This window comes from Tachypleus tridentatus, chromosome 1 (assembly GCF_004210375.1).
Source record: "Tachypleus tridentatus isolate NWPU-2018 chromosome 1, ASM421037v1, whole genome shotgun sequence".
NCBI classification, from domain to species: domain Eukaryota; kingdom Metazoa; phylum Arthropoda; class Merostomata; order Xiphosura; family Limulidae; genus Tachypleus; species Tachypleus tridentatus.
Genome location: NC_134825.1, coordinates 443,996 through 464,492, shown reverse-complemented (window position 1 = coordinate 464,492; position 20,497 = coordinate 443,996). Strand labels below are relative to the sequence as shown.

The window sequence follows — 20,497 nt, the reverse complement described above, 5'->3', positions numbered from 1 at the left end:
TAAAGTTAATTCATCAACTTTTTAGCCATGGAGGTCAAAATTTTTTTCATTTCTTTGGAGAACGATTTTTTGGAGGCACAGAAAGATCTGTCTGCACTCCCACTGTAGTTGTGGAACGAGGTGCAGCAGCATACGCCCGAGATGAGGTGGTGGACAACAGTTTTCGAGCCTCAGGATAGGTAATGTTATGAATTGTTTTCAAACACTGCACCTCTTTTTTTCCAACCACTTAGTGCAAGAGCAGAAGTAGAATGGGTGAGAGCCATTGCAACTGATGCAATGAGGGTCCATTTCACACTCATAGGCATAATGGTTCTTGCCATTGCGACGAGCATACCTCAAGCAACGATGACACTGGAAACATTGGAGATGGTTTGGAATGTATGGCTGTATTCTGCAATTAAGATAACCTGCCTTGATGGAGGCAGGCAGACGCATGACGTAAATGTGAGAATGAGGACATTGGTCGGCAGTGTAACTTATCGTTGTGAATGGACATACGCCTCATCGCAGAAACTCCTTGGGTGGAAAAACTAGCAAGAATCTCCGGCTCGGGGGTCATCTTCAAATCCATCTCAACAATAACTCCTCGTGATGAATTCAAAGTAGCATGAGGTGTAAACTGAACAGGTATATTCCCAATTGTCTTTGAATGCAAGAGGAGTTCACTGTTTGGAGATGTGGATGTTTTCACCAATATGTCACCAGACTGAAGTTTCTTTACTAACTTTGGAGAGCCAGGAAGTCCCTCTCGTCCCTTCTGAATGAAAAGGGAGACATTTGCCCTAAAGATTTGTCTGAAAGTGACTGCAATATAAGAAAATGGGGTACAATAGGTGGTACAGATGGTGAGGATTGCTGCTCAGAATCCTGAAGTCGAAGTTCATTTACATATAGACTGTTTTTCGCTATTTTATTACAATTTTAATTGGAGTATCTATAATAAAGATAGGGAAATTTTAGTGCCCAATGACCCCACCCACCATGGAGCCCTCGAGAGGATGCATTACAATATCAAACAAGGACACTGCAACAATGCCAGGGTTTCGTGAGCACTATACCCAAACATCAGCTTCAGATATAATGTCCACAACACCTGTTGAGAACATCCAACACTGGTACTTGGTTGGCCCAAGCCCGAGTAAACCAGCGCAAAGCTGCCCATCTACAGGAATTCAAGGTTGGAATAAAATAATGAATAAAATAGTCATTATTACAAAACAGAGAACAACAAAGAAGTTTGTAGATAAACAGCAATTTTTCCCTTTTCCTTAAATATTGTTTTTTTACATATATCAATGTATTCTCATCCTTACATAATTTGAAGTTTTATGTTTTTGTGTAATTTCTTTTTAAGATTGTTTTCTATCAAAAATTAAATAAAAAATTAACAATAACTGTAGAAATTGCTATTCCAATCTTTTTTTAGCTTAATTAAATGCCTTACACATAACCTACACTACTTGGATACTGATGAATAAACAAAATAATTTTGTTGAAGAAATCTGTAAACAGTGAACAGCTTCTAAGCATAACATCAGGTGGTGGAACTTTCTCCCATCATCTCTGTCTCGTTCTGCAATCATCCATTCTATTCTGTTCTTAAGGCAAACATAGTTCCGTTTGACAACAAATGAATAAAAGACTCCTCTGAAACAGATAAAATGTCAACTACTTAATTATACTTTATGAAAATGTTAAAATTCTCAATTTAAATAATAAACTATACAATATTAAAATTAATAAATGTACATAAGGTCAAAGGTAAAATTATCTGTATATATTTTTTAAAAACTCAGTTAATGACTATTACCAAATCTCTGGTGGTATTTATATGTTTATTCAAACCATACAGTTTCTTTTGCAGTGCCTTCCTTTAACAGTACATACAGTAACAAAGGAACTTGTACAACCTGTGAATATGTTTGAAGATCTTTTAACCTTTTCTTAGAAAGTTTGTGCATCACTGAATGTCAGAAAGGTAAAACATAAAACCTGTTTTTACTTACCACAAAGACGAGAAAGAGGATAAACCTCTAAGATAGTTGTCAAGACGAGAAAGAGGACAAACCTCTAAGATAGTTGTCAAGACGAGAAAGAGGACAAACCTCTAAGATAGTTGCCAAGACGAGAAAGAGGACAAACCTCTAAGATAGTTGTCTCTGGGGTTTTCTGTAACTGGACAAGTTTTTCATGACAAATTTCAAATGAGACTGGACAGCATTATTTGATTGAGTAGAGACAAAACGGCCAAACATCCAAACCTGTGGAGTATCTGTAGCACTTTCCAAGGCAAATGGAACAGAAATAACCTAGAGATCACAATAATGAAAAGTAAAACATTACTTAAGGGCATACATCATGAATTTAACAAAATAAAATTAAAATGGATCTTACAAATGGACATTTAAAACATTATTTGAAAAAATGATCAAGAACACAGAAACAATACAAATTTATGAAAATAAAAACAAAATTCAATTATAACCAGTAACTGGCAGTAGGTTTTATGAATAGTTACTACAAAACTGTTTGTATCAAACATCTATTTTGTACACTTCCAGTATCTTATTAAGTGATTTTCTTCAGTTAATAATCTCATTTTACAATAATAAAATCTCTTATGTTACAGATTTCAAACTATTTTCATCATCATAGCTAACAGCAAATTAAATAATTCTGATAAACAATGCAATAAATTTACTATACGATATACTAATCATGTAAAGGGTAAAAAAAACACAAGTTATATATTACCTCAATCTACAGAGGGCCTCCAATTGTTCTTTCTTTGAATCAAACCTCTAGCAATACATTCTAACTGAACTTACCTTTATTGTATTAAATAGCATTTCAAGAGCTGATAAAAATGAACTTTATGGCAATAAACAGTATTTCACAGGCTGAAAAAAACATTCACCTCTGAAATCTTAGTAAAATATATCAAGCATACTTGTATAAAATTAAAGAATGACTCACCATGGAAAACAGGTTTGCTAACATATACATTGAACCTACAATAAACCTGATGAGTATGTCTTTCACAACAACAACCAATATGTCATCCTTCCTTAGAGCCTGGAAGTAAAGTGTAACAGTTCAATACCATTAGCAACAAACAAAAAGCTATCTATTAACCACTAATACCTGAGAGTTGATAGTATTTTTACAATAATGAATCTACAGTGAGGTTTTTAACACCAAATTTTATTTCTAATACAACAGTTTTAAAAGTATCATTAAATATAAAATACAATGTCATTACACTTTCAAAATGAATTTTAAAATTTCTTTCTTTTCTGGATACCAAACATTGCAACATTACTTTTAAGAGGCTCTCATGAGTACATAACATAACACTATTAAAGTCTTCAAACACTACCATGACTACTACACATAATACTGTTACATCCTTAAAACACTATCATGAATACCAAACATAACACTGTTACATCCTGAAAACACTATCATGAATACCAACATGACTGTTACATCCTTATAACACTACCATGAATACCAACACAAGATTATTATATCCTTAAAACATTATCATTAACACCAAACATAACTGTTACATCCTTAAAAGTCTCCCACAAATACCCAACATAACACTGTCACATCCTGAAAACATTCCCAGGAATACCAACATGACTGTTACATCCTTATAACACTACCATGAATACCAACACAAGATTGTTACATCCTTAAAACGTTATCATTAACACCAAACATAACTGTTACATCCTTAAAACACTATCATGAATACCAAACATAACACTGTTACATCCTGAAAACACTATCATGAATACCAACATGACTGTTACATCCTTATAACACTACCATGAATACCAACACAAGATTGTTACATCCTTAAAACATTATCATTAACACTAAACATAACTGTTACATCCTTAAAAGTCTCCCTACAAATACCCAACATAACACTGTCACATCCTGAAAACATTCCCAGGAATACCAAAAATAACACTGTTACATCCTTACAACACCACCACAAATATGAAACATAACACTGTTACATCCTTACAACACCACCACAAATACCAAACATAACACTGTTACATCCTTACAACACTATCATGAATACCAAACATAACACTGTTACATCCTTACAACACTACCATGAATACCAAACATAACACTGTTACATCCTTACAACATTACCATGAATACCAAACATAACACTGTTACATCCTTACAACACTATCATGAATACCAAACATAACACTGTTACATCCTTACAACACTACCATGAATACCAAACATAACACTGTTACATCCTTACAACACTATCATGAATACCAAATATAACACTGTTACATCCTTACAACACTATCATGAATACCAAACATAACACTGTTACATCCTTACAACACTACCATGAATACCAAACATAACACTGTTACATCCTTACAACACTACCATGAATACCAAACATAACACTGTTACATCCTTACAACACTATCATGAATACCAAACATAACACTGTTACATCCTTACAACACTACCATGAATACCAAACATAAGATTGTTTTATCCTTAAAAATGGAATAGAAACTTCTTTTACACATCCATAACAGCATAAAACTCAACTTCTGAAAGCGACCGTTTTTTACTTTCATTGGCTGTAAAACAATTATCTCTCTTACTAGCTGTATCACAACACTGTCAACCTACTAGTTTTGAAATAACATTTTAAAAATGAAACTTTGTCGAATGGATGGCAACTGCCTGTTGTGGAGACACAAGGGTAGAGAACGATGTTTCAAAAGTCTTCCGCCTTTTAGTCTTCAGGTCAGTGTCGGTGTATAGGTATTGTCAGTCTTGTATAGTGTCCCGGTGGCTTGTGAAGAGCGTGTTATGATTGATTGGATTGTCACTGTTTCTCCACAATCCACCAGGACACTATAAAAGACTGACAACACCTACACACACACACATACTGGCCTAAAGACAAAAGGCGGAAGATGTTCGAAACGTCGTCCTATACACTTGTTTTTCCACAACAGGCAGTTGCAGTCCATTCTTCAAAGTTTCATCATGAATACTTTGCCTAAACAAAGAATGTTTTAAAAACTTCACAAATTTAGAAAGTAAAAAAACATACAATTAGTAAAACTTTAAACAAATATTATCAGTATCTTTAAAGTTTGGATAGGGTTTCAGATTCAAACTGAATTAACTGTTAAAACATCATGTGTTATTGTTGATGAACAACACTGATCATGTTTAACTTAAAAACAATTACTTTATGAAAAACTAAAAGGAAGAGCTGGAGTGAAACTATTAGTTAATGTTTAATAACGTGCACTAATATATACTAACAGTCACTTGTAAAAAATAAGACATACTTGAACACGAACTTTGAGTCTATGAAATAGATTCAATAGAGGCTGTTGACAAAACTTTGAACTCCACACATTTCTAAAGGTTGCCCCTGTAGTTACCCATTGTTTGGAATCTATTCTTTCATGGAACTCCACACTGAAAAGTATATACATATATGTATTAAGTTTCCTTATTTTGTAATTTTTCACTAATTTATAGCTGTGTATTACTAAGAAAAAATTTTATACATTAAAAATTGTCTTACCACCTCTTAAGTTTCTTATACAATTTTAAAATGCTTTCATTTTAAAATAACATGTTCAAAGCATATTTTTCAAAATAAAATTTAACTCTTCAAGTACAGGTGTGGTCATTTTGACCAATCTTGTAACCACCACTAAAAATATATATATACATGATATAGCTTTAAATTTGCTGAGTGCACCTTTATGAAATTTAAAAAAAAAAGTAAATATTACATGCTTATTGTACACAAAAAGAAATCACATTTTAATAAAGTATTTTTATAAAAGATCTGAGCTTACAACAGCATTACTAAGTCAGTCCAAGTACAAAATGATTTTTTCATGTTAGCAACAAAATAATTTTTGATACCTGTGATGGAGAGAACACAGATATCACAGATATCAAGCACCCTTTGTGCTTGATAACAAACAACATTTCTGAAATGACTTTATATTATAATAAAGAGTAATACTCTCTTCATTTCTACAACCACAGCTAATACACCTTACAAACCTCCTAGTCATTTAGATTTAACAGAAAAGCAATTAACCCAGTTCTGTGTGAAAAAATGATCAAATTACAAGCATGTACAATCAAATTATAGTACTACTGATGCAATATCTATAAACTTTGTCCAGTCAGAACCCTTGGCTAGAGCTTTATAATAACCTGCAGGTTTAACCTACAACACATTTGAATTTTGAAAATGCCTAAATTAAAGCACACACTTCTTCAGCTCAGCAGGTTAACAGCCAAAACCAGGAAAATATGTAGTCCTAAAATAAGATCCATAAATTAATAAAAACACTTTCTCCCTTTACAATCACAATTAATATACAGTTGACCAAGTAAGAATATGTCTTTTTGTATACATTTCTTTAATTAATATACAGTTGACCAAGTAAGAATATGTCTTTTTAATATACATTTCTTTTAATGTTTCAGTCTATACAAATTTATTAAAAATATTAGAAAATAACTTAAAAATATAAAGTTAAAACACTAATCAGCCAATACTTAAAGGAGATGACCAAATGCACATAAGAAACGTTAATACTTAAAGGAGGTGACCAAATGTACATAAGAAACGTTAATGCTTAAAGGAGATGACCAAATGCACATAAGAAATGTTAATGCTTAAAGGAGATGACCAAATGCACATACGAAACATTAATACTTAAAGGAAGTGACCAAATATACATAAAAAATGTTATTTCCATTAAATATTAGAAACACAATAGTCATTCTCTGTACATACATTGTTTCTGGATTATAAATCAGTTTTAGAAAACATGTTTATAAAACAATCATGTCGACCTAATTTTGAGAAGACAATTACTCATGATTTTCCATTACATGACGGACGTTCAGCTTGTCCACAATAAACAAAAAATGTACCATTACATAGTCTACCTTACTTACGAATGTATCAATATTTTAACTGAATACATATAAATGTATCAATAGATGACTCACAATAAATTACAGGTGAAACAATCCCGATCTCCAATTAAGGTATAATGTTGCCCACAAAAATTACACTGTATATCATTTACTAGCTAAGTACTCATTCCCTGAAGAGAAGTTATGTAACTTCATGATTAATGAAAGGTTATGTTAGAAACTAAAAAGTTGTTTCCCATGTATGTAATAGTAAAGAAATAGAAAAATGCTTAAAGAATTAGGAAACTACAAATATGTACTTGTCTCTGCACAGACCCAATAAACTCCCATAACAAGTAGTAAAAAATGCAAAAACTCCCATAAAAAACACAAAACATGAAAAACTGAAAATTTATGTGTACCCCCAACATGAATGTAATAAACCTCCACCACACCAATTTTGATGCATATCCATCCACACCCTGTTATATGAACATAGGTACTGTAATTCATATGAATATGTATCAGAACCTTTCTTTTCTTGTAATTTTGCTGACTTTAATTTGTCAAGAGAACCATTTTTAACTGTTTTCAGTCTCAAATACTTCCAAACATTGTATCTGTTTCTTTTGTTCATTGCAATATTAAAGTTTCTCTTTTGTGTAACCATTTTATAACAGACACAACACTTCTGACATAAACTAGTCTCCAAGATATAATTATTATGAAATACTTAACAGAAAATTATACATTAAACTAGAACATTGACAGAGCTCAATGGATTAACCTGTTAAAAATCATGTTGTTAAGAGTACAGACAGTTTGATTAATGCCAGAGGCATTATTTCTCCCACAATAGCTCTACTACCAATAATTTATTACACCATTCTTAGCTATCATTTAAAGAATTTAAAACATAGAACGTTGAAAATGTCATCAAATTAATATTTACAAAATAATTATTACATTTTTCATAAACTTGTTCATATCATCAGTAAAAAAGAACAAACTAGTTTATTATTACATCCCTAGTTATAATATATACCAATATACTAATACTTGACCTACAATACAATCAAATACACCAATACATTAAAATAACTGACATACCAAACATGACAAGTTCTGCCCCAAAGTATTCTAAATCAAATAACACAAAACAAAGTTAAATTTCAGAAACTAAATTATCTTTCCTTTAAATCCTGAAAAACCACAGTGGGCTATCTGAAGTTTAACTGTAAGGAATCAAATCTTGAATCTTAGATTTGTAATCAACAAACTTACTGCTGATAAACCAGAGGACTAACTTATTTGGTGGTAAATGTTTAAACTACAATTTTAACACGGTTTTGTTATAAACAAACACCTTAAACTTCACATACACAAAACTCTAATAATGTTTTGAACAACTTGTCATTCGCATTTTAAGCAAAATTAAGTTACATTTGATAACAAAAACAAAAAAAAAATCTACAACTAGATAAAAATGTTTCTTGAAAAAGAGTTAATACAATTGAAAAACTTTCAATCCAACGATAAAACTATTACCTCAATTCATTTTTGAGGATTATGTCTAATAACTTTTTTATCAATATTTGGTTCACTTACTGTTGCAGTGAAGTGCTTTACAAATCTCACAATCAGTTTAGAACTTGTGCATTTTAACAGTTATAGAACTGATAAAAAAATCTCTCTAACAATGAAAGTTAAAATTATTTTTTATTCCACTGTTATGAAACAAGCAAAGTTTATCAAGTAGAGTAAAACAGTTATATAATAAATATGATGTTATAATAATAATAAAAAACTTTGCTCTAATCAGAATGATCTGTTGTATGGAAAAAAGTTATACAATTACCACATTAGGTCTGCTATCTTTTATAATCCTCTTGTTGGTTTCTAGATATTTAATATTGTACTTCTGAAAGAACAACTTCACACATTCATCCTTTAAGTAGTCTAAAAGGGAAGAGTCTTCATCTTGTATTTGGTCCCACAGACACAAGTTCTCCTTAATGGTAACTTCTTGGTACTCTTTAAATTGACGACAACAGTGTTCTAACTGTTCTAGGAATAGTGGTGGTAAACATTCCAAAGGAAACACGGCATGACTACCACACTGCTTTCCTAAATAAAAAACACTGTTCGAGTTTGATATACATTGAAAAACAAACACAGTATGTGTACCATGTTCTAAAAACAATATGAGCAAAGTAATCAATTATGATAGACATTCCAAACTACTATACTACTGGATTTATTATAAAACCTATCACTAGTTCTGAAAACAGAGCCAGTTACTTACAGTTATTTGTAAGATATCAGTGATAAAAACCATATTCACAGCTAAATGGTTGAGAGCAACAACAGTAGATGTCAGTAGTGGCTGTATACAAGATATAAATGGTAAAAACCATGTTCATAGATACAGAGTTGAGAACAACAACAGATGTCAGTAATGGCTGTATTCAAAATAAAAATGGTAAAAACCATGTTCATAGATACAGAGTTGAGAACAACAACAGATGTCAGTAATGGCTGTATTCAAAATAAAAATGGTAAAAACCATGTTCATAGATACAGAGTTGAGAACAACAACAGATGTCAGTAACTGCTGTATACAAAATAAAAATGGTAAAAACCATGTTCATAGATACAGAGTTGAGAACAACAACAGATGTCAGTAACAGCTGTATACAAAATATAAATGATAAAAACAATGTTCATATATACAAAATTGAGAACAACAGTATGTGTCAGTAGTGGCTGTATACAAGATATAAATGATAAAAACCATGTTAGAACTACAGGGTTGAAAAACAAGAACAAGTTAAAACATGAATTTCACATTTTTGAAAAATGAATTTTATGCACAATTAAAATCTAAAACACCAATATTCCACAACTGACAAAACACTAAATGCCTGAAAAGTAGATGTGCTGCTGGCCAAAATCTTAAGGCCAATGAACATAAAGAAAAAAATATGCATTTTGCATTGTTAGACTCAATCACTTATTTGAGTAGAGCTTGAAAATATGAAATTAAAAAAGGAAAATAAAAAAAACGTTTTTAGCATTTAATATGGAAAATGTGAACACTGAAATTAGCCTAAACACTAGCTGGTCACAAATGTAAGACCATACCAAAAAGAAATCCTAAACAGGGTAGGAAATGCCCAACAAGAGGTCTCAGTAGTGAGTTGTTGCTGTCATTGTGAATAACTGCAAACATTTGCAGAAGGCTGGCTGGAATGTTATTCCTTGTGGTGAAGATGGCTTCACAAAGATTATGCACGATTTGGAATTGACATCCATTTCTATAGACTTCCCTTGCCATCCAACCCCAAACATTTTCAATGGGGTTCAGTTCGGTGAACAAGCTGGATGGTACAAAAGAATCACCTTATTTGCCATGAAAAAGTCCTTTGTCTTGCAGGCATTGTGGATTGCAGAATTATCCTGCTGAAAGATCCAGTGGTTTCCAGGATTCAGTCAATAAGGATGCTCTCTCCAACATGCCAATGTAGCCAGCTGCTGTTTGATGCCCCTGTATGGTTATACATTGTTTCATGGAAGGAGAAAGCACCCTAGATCATGATGGAACCTCCTAAACTGAGTCGTGTAATAAATGTCTCCAGTGGGATATCTATATCATGCCAGTAACATTGGAAGCCATCTGGACCATCCAGGTTAAATTTCTTCTCATCAGAGAACAAAACCTTCGTCCACTTTTCTACATCCCATATTTGGTGCTTCTCAGCTGTTTTGTGGTGTGGAAGGAGGCATGGCCTTTGAAGATGTTTATGTTTTTTAAAGCCTTTCTCTCGTAGATGCTGTCTTATTGTTCTTGAGTTGCATTTCCCGTCCGTGAGGGCCTTAATCTGGTTCGACGATTAGCTGGTGTCTTGCCGAACAACCACTCGAATCCTCCTGTTCAACGCTAGGGAAATTTTCTTGGGTAAACCACTTGAAATTCTCGTTCCATATCCCTCAGGGTCTTTTAAGAAATTTGCATCAACAGTTTTACTACGCCCAATCTCACCAACTACAGCATGTTGAGAGAGACCTTGCTTTTGCACTCAACAATTCTGCTACATTTAAATTCTGTCAACTTTTTAGCCTTTGCCATGTTTTTACCCAATGTAACACAGGAGATATCAGTGGGAAATGTTGACAATGCTAATGCTTGAACACAAATGACTAAATTTCATTAAATGTTTACTGGTTAGCACTTCGTTTCAGTATGGTCTTAATCTTTTGACCAGCTTGTATTTAGGCTAATTTCATAGTGTTCATTTTCCTATTAAATGCTAAAAGTTTTTATTTTTATTTTCATTTTTCTTATTTTCCTCTTTTGAAGCTCTTCTCAAATAAGTGGTTGAGTCTAACAATGCAAAATGCATATTTTCTCTTTATGTTCATTGGCCTTAAGATTTTGGCAAGCAGTGTATCAGAACCAGAACCAAAGAGTTCTTTCAAATAAAATATGTCATTCCTGATAACTTGCACATTCCACTGACCAATTAAAAATAATTTAATTTATCATCTTGTTTACAAATTGAACACATTAATATTGATAGCATTACAACAGCAAATATTTTGATTCCTTATAATATTGTCTAATTTGTAACATGTATTTAAAATTCAAGAAAATAACAATGTATAGTTGTCACATCCCTTGCCAAAGTCTAAATTTAAAAAAAAAGAAATAAAAATTATACAAGTTTTTACTGCAATTATAGAACTTTCATGATATTTTGGTGATTATTCTTACTAAATATGTACATCTAAAAATAAGTAACATCTCAAATTGTTAATCCTGACCTGACCTAACCTAACCTAACTCTAACCTAACCTAAACTAACCATAACCTAACCTATCCTGACCTAACCCTAACCTAAACTAACCATAACCTAACCTGACATCACCTAACCTAACCTAAACCTAACCTGACATCACCTAACCTATACTTTATACATGATAAAAATACAGTATGATTAACATTCATGAAACTTATTTAGATTAAACTTAGTTTTTAAATCTATATATGAATGTTGGCAACCAGTATTTGATGGTGATTTCTTTGATAATTTGCAACTCCTGGATGTTAATTTTTAGAGCAATTTATGTATTACTTGCATCTTTATAAACATATTGTTTAACCAACTCTTTTAAGACCAGGAATTTTGTATTTCTGAAAACCAAGTATTATTATGAACTTACGAAAATACCAAGGTTTTATACTTGATTTATTTTATATTTTATTGCAGAAAGGCTAAAAACATGTATTACTTGATTCAGTATTACAAAATCTCTTATGAAAGTAGTCCACAAAGTCCATGGGAGGTTTATTTTTGAAAGACATCCTTTTTGTTATGTTGTGATAATAATGATAACTCAAAGTAAAAGACTGAGAGTTAACCCCTAGGTTAAAATGCACATGAACAAATATTAATAAAACAAATTATCTATTAAAAATTATGACTTTTAGTGTGCAACAGTCTTGTAATGTTTAGTAAAAATTTATCAAATTTTGTGAATGTACACTTAATATATTAGAAGTTACTGGTATGTAAACTAATGAGTACAAATAGTTATGGGTTTGGTCCAATGGGCCTTGGCAGTTTCAGTAAAGTTCATAAACAACTTTAAAAATTATTAACTGAAACATTTACCATGGAACAATAATCTTATATCAATATATATTAAAAGTTACAAGTTTAGATTATAATGTTTTTTTAATGAGATTCCTTGACTGTTTTCAGATTATCTTTTTAGAGTTACCTATACAAACATTTACGTTACCTTGTGCAGTCCATATTATGTGTACATGTAATTTTTCATGTATCAAAACATATTTCCAACTTTTGCAATGTTGATTTTGTGTTATACTGTTAACAAGATATTAATAATTTTACACATATAGACAGAAGTACTTAATTAGTTTGTTTTGTTTTGTTTCAGGAAAATCTCTTAGATGAAGAACAGAACTTGAAACAAACAGATTTTGGTGTATATTTGAATTTTATAAATATTAATATATTAGAAGTTGCTAGTATGTAAACTAATGAGTACAAATAGTTATGGGTTTGGTCCAATGGGCCCAGGCAGTTTCAGTAAAGTTCATAAATTATTGGGTTGAGGAATAATTCGTGAGCGTTTTTTCAAGTTACAAAAATATATTCATAAATGAAATGCTTTTGCAAAATATTTCATGTCATTTGGTAGATAATTTTTTGCTCTAATAAATGGTGTGTTTGATTTTCATATGTCTTTAATTTTTGCTTTCATTTTAAGCTCATTAAACGGAATGTCAAGTGGACAAAATCGAGCATTTTCGACACCATCTGCTTTTCGCATTTAATATCTTGCAATTTCGTTTAAAACAATGCATACTATATACCTAGGTATTACATGAAATAAAGTATCATAATAAATGTTTTGGGTGTAATGTGTTCATGCATTGAAGTATTGTATAGTCTTGCATGTAATGCTTGAATGAAATTATTTAAAAATGCTCATAAATTATTCCTCAACCTAATACTTTAAAAAATTATTAACTGAAACATTTACCATGGAATGATAAAATCTTATATTAATATATATTAAAAGTTACAAGTTTAGATTATAATGCTCCAAGTCCACTACCAGCTGACACAGAGCCTTGATTACAGGACCATAGTCCATATATTGGATAGGCACAGTGGTGATAGTGCCAGAGCAGATAGACTTAGCTACGGTGTCAGCAATCTCATTCCCGCAAATACCAATGTGGCCCGGTATCCAGAAAAACTGGATAGAAGTACATGTTAAAGGGAAATGGGACATTCGGTTTTGAATATTGGGGAGAACATGGTGAGAACCAACATGAAGTGATTCCATGACCAGTAGAGCACTGGCAGTTTGAGTACTGCTTAGTTTTACAAAACCCAGGGCAAGAAAAATAACAAACAGTTCAGCAGTGAACACAAAAACTGTAGAGGGGATTCTTCGAGCAACCACAGAACCACAAAAAACCATGGCAGAGCCCACACAGTCATCTGAGTTCGAACTGTAAGTATAAATGGGAATGGAAGAATGGTTCAAAAGATGTTCAGCAAATAGCAGACAGTATTTCCAATCAAGCATGTCTACCTTAAAGAAAGGTCATATTTGGGAACTGCAAGAAGTCATGGTGGGATTGGCTGACCAGTGGATACAGCAATGTTATCCAAGGATAAATATGAAAAATTATTTTTATTTTATAACAGTCTATAGCTGCCATTCAATATACCTCATGCTCGACGACTGATGTGAGAAATGAAAGTCATCGACATAGAGCCCATTTGTAACAGTGAGAGAGAGTTGTTCAGTGATGGCATTAATTTTTATACTGAAAAGTGTGAAACATAGAACACAGCTTTGAGGGACTCCAAGAAAAGAATGGGAAAGTGTCAAACCTACACAAACTTGAAATTGCCTGTCCGTTAAAAAGTGTTCAATAAAATGGCAAATGGCCACGTAACACATATATATGGAGGTCTCGCAAAATGCTATACCTCCATGTTGTATCATAAGCCTTCTCAATGTCAAAGAATATTGATACAAGATGTTGTATCAGGTGGTCCGTGGTTGAGTGTTGTCATCAGAACCCACACTGGGTGGGCAAGAGGAGGTTCTTTGATTCAAGGAACCAAACAAGACAAGCACTAACCATTCTCTCTGAGGTCTTACAGAGACAGCTCGTCAAAGAAATTGGATGGTAGTTTGAAGGAATCTTGGGGTCCTTCCCAGGCTTAGAGGAAGGTAGGACAATAGCCTGGTACCAGACAATAGGAAAAACATTCTCCTGCCATGTCCAGTTAAAAACAATTGGAAAAATAGCAAGAGAAGAAGGAGGTAGATGGCACAGCATGTCATAGTGTACATCATCTGGTCCAACCAATGTACTGCCAGACCAATGAAAAGCCAGTTTCAGTTCCATCAGTGTAAAGGGACGATTACAGTTATAGAGACAATCACCTCAAAAGGAAAGAGGTGATTCCTCTGCACAAGTCTTGATGGCTAAGAAGGAGGAAGAAGAAGGAGAAGTGCTAGATACCTGGCAAAAGCTTTTACCTAGAGTATCAGCGATGCTCAGGGTATCAGTTACTTCTTGGTCATCAGACGGCAAGATCGAGAGGGGGACAGAATTATATTGGCTTTTCAAATGTTGTCCCACATGAGTTTGGAACAGATGGTAGAAGATATGCTGGTTATGAACTTAATCCAAGAATCCTTTTGGCTTTGACATCTTACCCACCTAGCATGTGCACGGGTCCGCTGAAAAGCAATGCAGTTCAAGAGTATGGGATATCTTCAGAAAGTATCCCAGGCCAATTTTTGAGCCTTCAGTTCCATGTGGCAGGCAGGATTCCACCATGGATGAGGATATAGTGGAAAATGTGTCAAGGTTTTAAGAATACATTTAGCAGCTGCTTGTATAATACAGTCAGTTGCTGCTGCCGCACAGTCATCTATTGACGGTTTACAGACGATGACAATATTAAGTTCTGCAAGAGCAGTGAAAGAGGGCTAGTTTGCCTGATCCAGCTTCCATTGGGGCACACTGGTCATGTGGCTTCGACGACAGTCAGTCTCTCTCAAGATTACAGGAAAATCATCACTGCCTCGTGGATTATTGTCAACCCTCCATGAAAAATGGGAGAATAATGAAGGGGAGCAAATTGAGAGAAACAATCATATTAAACATTTTTAATGGTTAAAAAAAAGGCAAATGACAATCTCATTGTATGTGAACTAATTTTAAAATATGATAATAATTTAACATAATATATTATAACACTTGGAATACACAAAACTTTTCAAAGTCAGAATTCATTTCATCTTCATTTAGAAACTATGGAAGCAAAAGAGCACATTTATATTAAATCAGAAATTTAGTCTAAACGTATTACAAGCTCAATCTGTTTTATAAATAAAATACTATTAGCATGCCAAAATAGTTCCTCAGAGCAGTAAACTTTCAAATTAATACAAAGTAACTCCTTTGATTCTCAACAGAAACAAGAACCATAACTTAAAGTTTTGAAGTACAGGAATAGATCTACAGTTTAAATTTTACAAACAGCAAAATAACGTTTTTGTTATTTCAGTGATCCTGAGAAACAATAAAATACAGCATTACATTTTCTATTGATGTATACACACCCTGTACCAGTGTGGGAATTACAAAGACATGCGAGTAACCCAACTGTTGCACCATAATAAAATGTTTTTGCAACACTGTTGGGTAAATCCCCTTGTCGTACCAAACAGCTTTAAATGTCAAGTCAGATAAATCCAATGATAGCATCCAAAGAGTTTTAAAAAAAATCCCACTTGCTAGATTATAAAAAGGTTGGATGACAGAAAGCATGGACTTGTAAACAATCTGTACACTAGTTAAAGTCACTTCACTTTCTCTTACAATCCTGTTCTTATTGTGTAAGAAAGGATAGTATTTATTCAAAAGTTTTCACAGAACTGCTAGGATTACTTCATGAATAGAAGAACTGAATCATGGGAATGGGTTAATCATACAGTCTAAGCTCAGTTGAAGTGCACCTTATAAGTTATATTCAAAATTTATTAACTATATGTTAATAACCTAGACATTAAAGCATATTTATAATTAAAAGTTTTATATTGTCTGATGTTCATGATTTAATTTGTCAGTTATGTAGCTTTGTGCTCAGCAGCAAACAAAGTAACATTTTTATTACTTGGATAAATAGAATTACCAAAAATAGAGAAAGTTGTTATCTCTATTTGTAATTAGTTTATTATTATAGTGACAAATGATTTAGTTATAGTTTTGATTAGACTGTATAAACCTAATCAATGTAAACACTGCTTGAAGATAACCAAATACATTTTCTAGTTCTAAACAGTTCTCTCAGTTGTTTAACATCCAAGTGGCACTACAATACATACTACAAGAATGTGAAGAGATAATCTTGAAGTCATTTCCACGTAGACCACAAATTATTTGTAGACATTAGAATATTATATTTAATAAACAAACAATACTGTCATCATAAACTGAGACAAATACCCTAATAATACAATTCTATTTATGCATTATGATGTAACATAGGTTTTCCATACCTACTGAAAGAAATCCTCTTATTTCTTAAACATAAAATTCAACTTCCAGAAGAAACTCACTTCCTTCCCCCCAAATCAAATACACAACAGAATGTTTCAAAAATTTACAAACAATCACATTTAAATACTTTTTTCTCCATAACATTCCTTAATTGTTTCTAGCTTCATGTTAAGGACAGAAATAGTTGTTCACATTTGCACAAGATATTGAAAATTTGTTTACTGACTACAAAACTTAGTACCAACAGAGACCAATTCTGATTAATTTTAGTTGACGAGTTGACTTGCTCCCAAAATTCTGCTGTCATCCCATGTCTGAAAGCAATGATGAAAAGACAGTAAAAGATCATACTTATGATGGATGTCCTGAGATAGTATGTTTCACCATAAAACCCATTCTTAAATTGTTTAAAATCATAGAGTGTATTTTAATAAGCTAATTAATTTTCTTTGCTCTTACAAGAAAAATAGTAAATGTGTCACAAATTAGCCTTAATATTTGCAGAACAAGTGTCTAATCCTCCATAAAACTCCTCTCCTGTTGATCTTATCAGTGAAAAAAATTTTCAAAATTCATGTTCACTCATTAAACCATTTAAATTAAAGACTTTCTCAAAAAGCATCATCTTATCATCACAGTAATTGCTGTTGTAGGTCTCAAGTCTTTCCAAACATTTGAATTTGTTTGATTTTCATTTTATAAAATTTTACACTAACAATTTTAGTTATACAACATCAATGTACAACCTGTTTCTGTCAGTATTTTTATCACAATCATTGATATGTATTAGTGAAACTAAATACATTTAATGAAGTTAAATAGTGCATTAAAAACAGCAAACCTAAACCTCTGACTAATTATACTTGTTTGTTATAACTCAAAAACATGTGAGAAGTTGTGGACTTGAGTACCCACACCTTTCTCTCCCTAATTTCTAATTCTATATCAATTGCTACTCTTTATTTCTTATGTGAGACTGGCAAATAGAGATAAAGACTGATAGATGGTGTATCCCCACTGCAATGTGGGTCCTATTTCTTCAGTCACCTCCAAAACCTTGGGTAAATATTATGATCCCACACTGTAGCTTGTACCCTGGGATATTTTCAGTCAATGCAGCATTTTTTTTATTTAATTTGTTTTCAAGTTATAACAAACTAACACATGCGTCATTTTATGATTACTGATATTCCATTTCTGCCTTTACTAATGCGTCATTAATGAAAGAAAAAGGTATAACTTGCAAATGTTTAGGTTTCCCCATTTAAACCCATACAGTTCACCTGAAGTATATAAACAAGCTTATGAAACATATAAATATCACAGGACCCAAAATAAGACACTGATAAACTTAAAGTATAATGGTTATTCTAATGATGCATACTTTATACCATACTCTTCTTACTACATAATTAAATTTTTATTCACTTCTGAAACTCTTCCAACTAATACTACAAAAACTAATACAATAATTAAGTTTCATGCAGAATGATACAAAAATATTAAAATGATTAACATCAATAGAGAATGCCTTTAAAAACTGTATAAACCTCACAAACAATATTATAAGTTAGTAAGAAAATAAACACTTTATTAACATTGTAAAAACTTCTAAGTATCAAACATTATTGTACTGTCAGTACAAATATTTAATACTAAATATTAAGCTATTTGTTAGACCTCAAGCATGAAACAAGAACATCATAATTCATGGTTTAATTACAAGTACTAAACTAACAAAATTCAAATAATAAAACGATAGAAAAATGGCCCTGTAAATATTATAAACAATATATGTTATTTTTTACTCAAATTATTGTTAATATAGTATTCTGGAATTCTTAACTTACGTTCGACTCATAATCTGAGGGTCGCGGGTTCGAATACCCGTAGCACCAAACATTCTCGCCCTTTGAGCCGTGGGGGCGTTATAAGGTGTTGATCAATAATACTATTCGTTGGTAAAACGTAAGCCCATGATTTGGCGGTCGATGGTGATACTGGTTGCTTTACACTGCTGAAGTAGGGGCGACGAGCGCATAGCCCTCGAGTTGCTTAGCGAGAAATTCAAAACAAAAAAACTCTTAATTATTACTACATTTTTATCACATTGTTACAACTTCCTTCGCGCTTTATTACTAATAACTTAAAATATGTACATTTACAACTGAAAATTATAATTAAATCTAAGCCTGGTTACAAGAGGCCTACATGTACATGACAAGTTGGTGTGTCACTTCAGTTTCCAGATAGCTACATTTGGTTCGAAATCGAAGAAAACATCCAATTTCATTCAGTTTGAATTGGATTCTGAGTCATAATCTATCTTTTCTTCAAAGTTTAAGTGTTAAATATGTCCGCATAATGAAGATATTCTAGTAATAGCAGATTAATAATATATTATTGTGGTGATTTATAAAAAAATTAATAACAAGAATCAAATGATTAACGCTAACTACAAATTTCAATGACTACACTTACAAATTATATCCTAACTCACGTACCCCGCCTGATCTTCACAACTTTCACCTTTGAATCAGTTTGGCCAATGACAGCCAAGTAGCTTTTGTGACGACTCCACATAGACTACATTTTAAAGAAGCATCAAAAACAAATTAATAAATGTGTTTCTTTTGAATGAACCTATTTGTAAAAACTATGTGATTTGAAAACAATTAATAATTACAGATTGTTTTTTTCATTTCCAAACTGTGATACATGCACGTACACACACAAAATTTAAAGTTTCGTTTGTTTCAAAAGGTTTTACGTTAAGCTATTGTTGTTTTGAATTGAGCACAACGCTATCCGTGCTCTACCTCACCAGAAACCCGATTTTTAGCCTGGTTGGTCCGCAGACATACCGCTGAGCCACTGGGGGGCAAAAGCTACATTCCCCAGGTGAGGTTCGAACTCACAACCCTAGCATATCACACGAGCATTGTCTTTTAAGTACTGTACGCTAATTAACTGCGCCATTGGGAATTTATTCACATACTCCTAATCAAATAAGTTTCTACGCATAGCCGTGATGGGAATTCGAACCTGCGACTTTCTTATTACCAGTCAAGCGCCTTAACCACCTGGCCATATCGAGCCGAGAAACTTTATTTACCACTTAAATGTTCTCAATAACACATACATGTAATTGTTTCGTGTATCCTGGAGCGTTCCTTAGGTTGTTACGGTGGGGACACACGACTCCTATAGTTAGTTATTGTTAATAAAAGAACTTATTACATAATTATGTGTTGTTTGTAAAGTCCAGATTTATATACACCTCTTGAAAATCGAACCTTTTTACGTTTATTTATAATAGTGTTGGTTTTCAGTGACTTACAGCTACATTATGGCAGGTTACATGATCTGAGTCTGTGTAGAATGGGGCATTTC

General features: G+C 32.5%; 1 protein-coding gene across 5 annotated transcripts; it reads right to left on the bottom strand.

Annotated features, from left to right (window-relative positions):
• Nucleotides 1–1,734: 1,734 nt before the first annotated feature.
• Nucleotides 1,735–19,763, bottom strand: LOC143226742 (uncharacterized). 5 transcript variants are annotated; one of them, XM_076458238.1, is made up of 6 exons: nucleotides 19,609–19,763; nucleotides 18,955–19,158; nucleotides 5,370–5,502; nucleotides 2,980–3,078; nucleotides 2,109–2,312; nucleotides 1,735–2,071 (listed from the first exon to the last, which is right to left on the bottom strand). In XM_076458238.1, the coding sequence occupies exons 2-5, from the start codon at nucleotides 19,005–19,007 to the stop codon at nucleotides 2,148–2,150; spliced, it is 450 nt and encodes a 149-aa protein (XP_076314353.1). In that variant the 5' UTR covers nucleotides 19,008–19,158; nucleotides 19,609–19,763; the 3' UTR covers nucleotides 1,735–2,071; nucleotides 2,109–2,147. The 5 variants fall into 5 exon arrangements, with proteins under 5 accessions (XP_076314353.1, XP_076314269.1, XP_076314498.1 ...); XM_076458383.1 differs by adding an exon at nucleotides 8,834–9,102 and having other exon boundaries at nucleotides 1,738–2,312; nucleotides 19,586–19,748; XM_076458459.1 differs by adding an exon at nucleotides 8,834–9,116 and having other exon boundaries at nucleotides 1,738–2,312; nucleotides 19,609–19,748.
• Nucleotides 19,764–20,497: the final 734 nt, after the last annotated feature.

Coding starts and splice junctions, on each gene's coding strand:
- LOC143226742 (XM_076458238.1), bottom strand. CDS start 19,007: ATGTTTGGTGCTACGGGTATTCGAACCCGCGACCCTCAGATTATGAGT. Junction 5,503..18,954: donor CCTCAGATTATGAGTCGAAC/GTAAGTTAAGAA, acceptor TATACTTTTCAG/TGTGGAGTTCCATGAAAGAA. Junction 3,079..5,369: donor GACTCAAAGTTCGTGTTCAA/GTATGTCTTATT, acceptor CTTTACTTCCAG/GCTCTAAGGAAGGATGACAT.